Genomic DNA, 8,634 nt, shown 5'->3' with positions numbered 1-8,634 from the left:
CCCCACCCATCTGGCTGGGTTTTCCCTGCCACTCTGGGCGGCTTCCAACAAATAACAAAATACATTAAAATATCACAGATTTTTTAAAAAAACTTCCCTAAACAGGGCTGTTTTCTAAATGTCAGGTAGTTGTTTATCTCTCTGACCTCTGATGGGAGGGCGTTCCACAGGGCGGGCGCCACTACCGAGAAGGCCCTCTGCCTGGTTCCCTGTAGCTTTGCTTCTCGCAGTGAGGGAACCGCCAGAAGGCCCTTGGTGCTGGATCTCAGTGTCCGGGCTGAACAATGGGGGTGGAGGCGCTCCTTCAGGTATATAGGACCAAGGCCGTTTAGGGCTTTAAAGGTCAGCACCAACACTTTGAATTGTGCTCGGAAACGTATGTGGTCTCGGCGGCCGCTCCCAGTCACCAGTCTAGCAAAGCAATGGATGCAACTCTTGCCTTTGTTCAGGTGATTACATTCCAGCTGTGCAGGAACAAGAGGTACACACACACACACACACACACACACACACACACACACACACTTCTAGGCAAGCAAGAGGCATTTCAGGATGGAGAGAGAAAAGCCAAACTTGCTTCTGACAGCAGGTTGCCCAGTGATAAGCCAATGCCAGAGGGAGTCAACTTGAGAATGTATGAAAAGGGTTTCAGGCCAGGGACCTTCCCCGCCCTACATGGAAGATGTTTTGAGGGTTGAACCTGGGATCCTCTGCATGCAGAGCAGGTTTTCTATCATGGGCTACGGCCTGCCCATAACCAGCTGAACCCAGCCTGCAACCCCAAGCAGGGGTGCAATGTCAGATGTCACAGCCACCACCTCTGCACTGGGGTCTCTGAGAAATGGGAGCTGAGAGGTGGCCAACCTTCTGCTTTTGCATTCCTCCTATCCTCTTTGCTTGGGGCGACTGCAGCAGCTGGCCTCTGAGACAGCCTCATGGCAAGCTGCCGCAAGGCTCTCTTCTAGGTGGTTCTGCTTCCAAAAGCTACAACAGACCCGCAATACAGCAGCCACAATTGCTCTGCTGCGCCTTCCGCCACCTCCCCTCTTCCAGAAGCAAATGTCCCAAGCATGTTGCCGCCACACACGTCAACACTTCAAATGGTTTATTCCCCCCCCCAACATATACATACATTATATCTATGTACAATTATCTTACGTCAACAATTTTATATAACTTTATCCTTAAAAAAAAAATTCCTGTGGCAAACATAGAGGGAGGGCAAAGAGAAACCAGAAGGTTGTGTATAACCCAAAACAATGACAAAACCCACAACCCAGTGGGCATCTCCTTGCAATTGCCTTTACTGGAAGGCCAAAGCTCCAGGTTAGTTGAGGTTTGCAAAACATATTTTCAGGCAAAAGAGCAGGGTAGCATAGAAAAGCTGACACACTGTTAAACCTGACCCGACCAAACACAGGTTTGAAAGTGGAGAGATGAAACAGTGATAGAGAAGCTCACTTGTATTTGTGATTGGGGACTGGAGAGAGGAAGGAGGTGGTGGCCCCAGAACCTGAAGTCTTCCACAATCTAGTTACTGAAGACTGGGACCCAGGAGGGAGGGAGAGGGAGAGAGAGAGAGAGATCCCCACAGACTCAGGGTGTGTTCATATTACAGTGGTACCTCTACTTACGAATGACCTGACTTACGAATGTTTCTACTTACGAATGGAGCTCCGTCCGCCATCTTGGATGCTGTTTAGATTTTTTCTACTTACGAATTTTTAGATAGGGTTGCTTCGACTTAAGATTTTTTTCTCCCAATGCATTCCTATGGGATTCGACTTACACATTTTTTTGTCTTACGAATGTGCGTTCGGAACGCATTAAATTCATAAGTAGAGGTACCACTGTACTGACTTGTATTGCAGTGAGGTTCTTTTCCCTGCCCCCGGTGCATAAAGCAGCTTTAGCACCCTCCAGATGTTCACATCAGCACAGCTTTGATTCCTTTGATGTCTTTACCCTACACAAAAGTGTTTGCACCTTGGCTAGAGACAAACTAACAATGGTTTGTGGACTCCAACTGGTATGAAGCCGGTTTGACAAACAACACATCGAACAGAAGTATCTTATATCCAAGTACTGGGTGCGTGGTGTGCTTTGTATAACGCAGGGCAAACACAGATTAAAAACACCCCGCCCTTGAAACGCAACAAGTGCACAGTAAGCACTCGAAATGTGAACACTGCCTGGAAGGAGGAAGGGGTGTGATCTGCAGAAGCTCGGAAGGACATGGAATGCATTGCAGCTGCGTGTTGCCTTGGAAAAACCATAATGGCCTAACAGATGCTGCTGGGTTTGGAGTTTACCCTCTTATGGGGATGGTGGAATCTCACCAGGGAGTTGGGGATCTAGAGGCCTTTTATAGCTCAGGATACCTAAAGGACCACCTTCCCCCATATGAACCTGTCCACAACCTGACATCGTAAGTCTCTGTGTCCTCCTTTCTAAGGACACTGCAGCCAGTGGCAGCCAGGGAGAGAGCAAAACTTTTTTCTGCAGTAGCCCCCTATCTGTGGAATGCTCTCCCTCTGATTATAGCCCCATAATCTTCCCAGTGGAACAAGGGGAAGGAGCCTCTCCTGACTCATGTCATGTGTAAACACTACAGAACTTCACATGGCCATTGAACACATGAAAGTAGCACCAGAGGTAAAAAGAGGAAGAGAAGAAGGGGCCACAATTTGGCACATCATCTAGCAAGTGGCTGCCATCGCCCTCCCTCTTTATCAGCACAAAGGACCATATCTGACACAATTTTGTGCTCTGGCAGGGGAGAGAGGGAGAGCAAAACGATGGCTCAAGGTTCATCAATGCTTACCTTTTTGCCCCACTTTTTTCAGGCAGAGGTCTGCACTTTAAAGCTTTGTGTCTGAGCACTCCTTTTTCTCTCGCCCCCCCCGAGCTTCCCCAGCAAAAACTGCTCTTCAAAGCTGAAGTGCAACAAAAAGGAATTTGTTTTCCCCCAGACTGTTGTTTGCTCCGATTCAGTGCTAAAGAGCAGGTTTTCGTGGAGAAAGCTCCAGAGCAACAAACAAACAAAAAGAGCACTCGCACACAGAGCTTTAAAGTGCAGACTATGCAATGCATGGAGGAACAGTAAGTGTGGCTAAGCCCTCAAAGGCCAAAGGGGGAGAGATCAGCAGACATTGCCTCTTCCAAAGGAGCCAGAAGATACCATCAGTGACCTCCCTGAGCTACTGTGCAGTTAGACTGTTTGTAGAGGGACAGCACTCTGCACGCTCACCTTCCAGCAGAAGAAGAGTCTTGGAATCTGGTTCAGGAGAGCATCCTAGTCCTGGAGGGTGTCTCCCAGAAGAACCCTGCCAACTCTGCTCTCTTGTAATAACCATCCCACCCCAGTCCTGTGACTGGAGGTCACCACCTTCTGGCTCCTGGAGTCACTGGCAAAAACGACAAGGGAACAGGAGGCCACAACACCAAAGCATAGTCAAGATGCTAACAGCAGCTTCCCCTTGCATAGAAAAACATAACGAGCAGAATTAGACATGGGCTAGCCTGCTGCATGGCAAGTTGGACCTTTGGGAAACACTCCTGGAGGTCATCACATCTTAAGCCACCTTCCAGACCACCTGCTTATTATGCATTCATCCTGATTTGTTTGCAGGGAGGTTGTACAACTTTGCATCAAGGAATGTTTACCCACATTCAGCATTGTATTGCGTCACTTTCCTGATTGCAAACAAAAAACATAAAGCAAAATCCATCCAATTTTGGGGAGGTTTGTTGCACAAAATTTGGAGGTTTGTTGTGCAAAGGTGCCAAATCCGCTTCAATTGTGGTTCGATCCCAACCACAAACCAGCATCTTCCTAAAGTGCCCTTACAGGTCTGAGAAGGTGGGATGAGAATACTGCTGGCAAGGAAGAATGGATCTGGGAATGCAAATTGTGTGTGGAGAGAGTCCAACTAAGTCTTCTTCCCAAAGGGTGGCCGAGTGGCAGGATGAACAACTGCTTCATCACTGCCTCTGGGAAAAACCACCTCCCCTTTTACAATAAACAGCGGGCCAATTAATGTTGCAAAAATGACATACTGTAGATTTATACAAAACAACAACATTGCTCTTCGTTTTTGTAATTATTGCCTGCAATTATCCCTACACCAGACTAAGTATTTTATTGCACTTCGTATATAACAGTTATGGATCACTGACAGTTTTTCAAATGTCGCAGTTAAGGTACATGGCACATCAAGTGAAAGGCTGCCATCTCATCAAAGGAGGAGAAGTAAGGCACATCGGTGGATTCAGAATACAGCTCATTGACAGCCTGATGTGGTTTTGCAGATTAATCAGATTGTGAATACTGTAGTGTATACAAAGCAAAGCTGAAGTCAGTTGACCCAATATGATCTTCTGAGGATTCCTAGATTGCGTCTTTTGGACAGATGTTGACTTTTTGCATTTGACTCAAGTGGGACTGTTTTTTGCATAAATGATTTTCTGCAATATGCAATTTGTAGCAATTTGTCTGTTACTTTTCTGAAAGGGGCTCCCCCTTCTTTCTGTTTTCTTGCTCGCCTGGTTCTGCTTTAAAATCCCACCTCTGCCTAGCAACGGCAGTCTGCAACCAAGTCAGTCCCCAAACTCAAGCAGTTCCAGGCTATACTACAATCTCACTTCACCCCCAAATTCTGGCTTGAGAAGTTGCATTAGTGACGGAATAGGGACCAATCAGGGACTCTTTGGTGCCAGGTCCTCCGTCTTTGGACAGGGAGATACACTTGATGACCTCTTCCATAACTTCTAGCTCCGGTGGCTTGTGCCCAGCCACTTGCATAGCAAATCCAGAACCCACAGGGCTCTGCTCTAAAGAGATCAGAATCCCACCGAGCATAAAAGGGGTGGCCATTCCGCACACCTGGTGCCAGCTTGTGGGAAATCAGCAGTCTTCCCCCCTAATGATTCCCCTGGAGAGGTCAACCAAGTAGGTGGCATGCAACAAGCTGGACTTAGACCACTGCCCATTGTCTACACAGAAAGGATGCCAACAGGGTTGCACCAATATGCAATCCTGCACCCACCACCCAAACACCATGCTAGATATCAGGAATACTAGGAGCCAGAGCAGTTTGCCTACCGCTCAACACATCACAGGATACCAGTCCTCCAAGTCAGCTGTGGCATGTGCTCAAGAATGAAATTCTTACATGTGTCTAAAACCAGAGTTCTACTTTGATCTCAAGGTGCTGCCCTCAGCTGAGCTGGGCAGAGTTTGCCCCTGGCCATAGCATCCTGGCTAGGACACTCAGCAGCAGCACCTTGGTCTTCCCTCTCCATTAGTCTCTGCAGTGCTCCTCCCAGAAGGTCACCTGCACGGCAGAACCATGTTACAAAGAAACAGCACGGCAGAAGGACGGTCCCCTCTCTCCTCAGGTCCCAGGCCTCCAAGCTCTGCAGAGTCCCAGGGGGTGGCATCAGAGGCTTGCAAGAGAAAAGCAAACAGGAGCCAAAGACCATGCAGGAGAGCAACGGGTGCTAGTCTTCCTTCTCAGGGGTTTCCTCTGGGATCAGCGTCTGAAACGGATGGTCCCAGAATTTGCTGGTGATGCCAAAGCCTGAAACGGGGAAGAGAGAGAGGTGTAGAGTTACGTCAAGGCATTGCAGGCTTCCATCAGGGTTCTTCCAGTTTCCAGTTGCCCTCTTTATGCAGCAGCCTTCCTGATTTGCTTGCACAAAGCTTATGCAAAGGTTAGGCTAGTGCTGGTTTTTATTAACCATTCATTCAGGTTTCATTGTAGGGCAGTCCCACAAAACGAGCATTTGTCCCGATTTACTTTTGCGGTGCTTATAATATAAGCCTTCATCTGTGCACCCTAGGTTTTTCAATGTTCACCCCAACACATTCCAAATCACACCATGTCTGCTTCTTTTCCAAAGTGGATTTGTTGTGCTCAGGTGACAGAGCACTTTAATTGTGGAAACCTAAAGTTCCAGAATGCACTTGAGTCCTTCCCACAAAATAGTGGCCACCTGGAGGCTCCATCAGCTAGTTTTGGCATTTAGCAACCCTGAGAGATCAGCAGGAAGGGAGCAAAAAGTCCCCTCCATTTTGTTTTTGTTTTATGGATTCATTTTTTTAAAAAAAATAGTACCTGCTTTTTCTTAGCACTACTCCTAAACTATTCAGACCAGGATGGGGAACATGTGGCCCTCCAGATATTGTTGGGTTCACAAGAAGAGACCTGCCAGATCAGGCCAGTGCCCCATCTAGTCTACCATCTTGTTTTCACAGTGGCCAAACCAGATTCCCCAAAGGGAAACCAGCAAGTGGGACCTTGAGCCCAAGAGTCCTCTCCCCTCTTGCAGTTTCCAGCAGCTGGTATTTGGAAGTATTTATCACCTTGCCGACAAAGGTCCGTATAGTTAAAGCTATGGTTTTCCCAGTAGTGATGTATGGAAGTGAGAGCTGGACCATCAAGAAGGCTGATTGCCGAAGAATTGATGCTTTTGAATTGTGGTGCTGGAGGAGACTCTTGAGAGTCCCATGGACTGCAAGAAGATCAAACCTATCCATTCTTAAGGAAATCAGCCCTGAGTGCTCCCTGGAAGGACAGATCGTGAAGCTGAGGCTCCAATACTTTGGCCACCTCATGAGAAGAGAAGAATCCTTGGAAAAGACCCTGATGTTGGGAAAGATTGAGGGCACTAGGAGAAGGGGACGTCAGAGGACAAGATGGTTGGACAGTGTTCTCGAAGCTACGAACATGAGTTTGACCAAACTGCGGGAGGCAGTGCAAGACAGGAGTGCCTGGCGTGCTCTGGTCCATGGGGTCACGAAGAGTCGGACACGACTAAACGACTAAACAACAACAACAACAACTGTCTCCAACAGTGGAGGTAGAACTATTGTGGCTAGTAGTAGGCAAGGCCCAGTGGTTAGGGATGATGGAAGCTGTAGTCCAACAACATTGGGGGAGGGGGCATAGGATCCTATTCCTGTGGTAGCAGCTGTTCAAGAGGCAAAATCCCCCCTCCATTACCTGCGTTCTGGTGTTCAAAATGGTGCTTCACATGGTACGCTTTCAGCCCATACAAGTAGCTGCCTTTCTTTGGTGATCCATAATGCAAGTAATAGTGAATCATGTCATAGACAATGTAGCCAAAGAGGCCCCCGACGAAGAGGGAGGTCCCAAATGCTTCAGGAAATACAACTCTGGCGAGAACGTAGAAAAAGGCAATGACCAGGGATGACGGTGCAGGTGGAAAGACCAGGCGAGATCCATCAAATGGAGACTGAAAGAGAACCGCAAGGAGCAGAATTAGTTACTAGCAGTTTAACTGACACCATTGATGCTGAGGGACATCCCATGGTTTGGAGTCAAACTGCTCATGATGCAGAAGAGCGGAACCGAGTTTCAATGGTTGGACTTGGCTGTCACTGTAAATCACAGTTTGGCACAACCACTGGCCATGTCAGTTTGGGGCTGATGGGAGCTGCAGTCCAGCAAGATCTAGAGGGCCTCAGGTCCCTCATTCCTAGTTTAATGGAAACAAGCCACACCTTCTGAAGCTATCTATTTGATTACCTGAGGTTTGTGTCAGAAGCTAGAGTCAGGAGCAATAAAAGACCAGAGTCTGTGAAATTTACTCTTTATTCAAAGAAACCAAAACAGTGCAGGCCTAGCAATCACAGCAAGTCTTCTCAGTAGGACTTGCCCCAATGAAGAAGTTGTGAGGACTGAAGGTCCCTGCCTTCCCACCCCTCTCTAAGGCTTCTCCCCTGGTTCCTTCCTCAGCAGCCTAAGGCTCTGTTGTCTTGCTTCTCCTTGCTCTGTCCTCTACATTTTTCTGCCTGTTCAGGGGGAGGAGACTCCCTGGATTCTTCAACAGCCTGCCTCATCTCTATCTCCTGCCCCCCCCCTCCTGCCTTTCATTCTGGACTGCTTTCTGCCCCAGCCTCATCCTGCTCACAAAACCCTGTTGCCTCTTCAGCTTCCAACACCTCCTCTTCTCAAGTCTGCTTCCTCTTCTCCCTCTGACCACTCATTGTCATCCCACCACCAGTCCCCTGGCTCTGAACCTTCTTCCCTTGGGAGTTCCCTTGGGGATTCCCCCGCTTGTGCCTCCCAGCACTCCTCTGCATCCAGCCAGTCCATGGCAGTTTAGCATTACACCTGAACCCTAAACTGTGGTGAATCCTAACTATGGTTTGTTCAAAGAAGCCAGCTCCATAGTGTTGAAATTAGCTTGTTTCAAACAAACCACAGTTTCAGACAGACCCTAGGTTTGTCGGGTTCGGGCAAAATGGCAAGCGGCTCTTAATCAAAACAGAAGTTTCTGGGCACCTCTGCACAGGTATATCAGACAAGGAGAGAACAGGGGCTACAGATGGTTTCCATGATAAACTAAAGTTTATCATGGCATCCAAATGCAGCCACTCTGGGTATTTGTCGGGGGGGGGGAGGTGTTACTGAAAACTTTCCCTGCTTTAACGCAAGAAAACATACTTATTTCCTGGAGGCTTAAAGTGCGCCAACCCACACGTTCCATGCTCAAGTGCTAGCCTGTGCACATTCCTCAAATGCTGCTCCCACCATGCATTCTGGAAAGCAGCATTTTATTTCTGCTGCCTCCCAGAAAGAAACATAAGAAAGCTGTCTTATGCAG

General features: G+C 48.0%; 1 protein-coding gene across 1 annotated transcript in view; it reads right to left on the bottom strand.

Moving 5' to 3' along the window:
- Positions 1-1,112: 1,112 nt before the first annotated feature.
- FA2H (fatty acid 2-hydroxylase) overlaps positions 1,113-8,634 on the bottom strand; it is an 80,643-nt gene continuing 73,121 nt past the window's right edge. Inside the window, exons 6-7 of the mRNA XM_035117884.2 lie at positions 7,008-7,260; positions 1,113-5,582 (exon numbers count right to left, since the gene is read on the bottom strand). Of these exons, the coding sequence (XP_034973775.2) occupies positions 5,503-5,582; positions 7,008-7,260 (333 nt within the window). The 3' untranslated portion in view covers positions 1,113-5,502. The remainder of the gene's footprint in view (positions 5,583-7,007; positions 7,261-8,634) is intronic.

This window comes from Zootoca vivipara, chromosome 6 (assembly GCF_963506605.1).
Source record: "Zootoca vivipara chromosome 6, rZooViv1.1, whole genome shotgun sequence".
NCBI classification, from domain to species: Eukaryota; Metazoa; Chordata; class Lepidosauria; order Squamata; family Lacertidae; genus Zootoca; species Zootoca vivipara.
The sequence above is the reverse complement of the archived record's forward strand: the minus strand, read 5'-3'. Positions and strand labels throughout refer to the sequence as shown.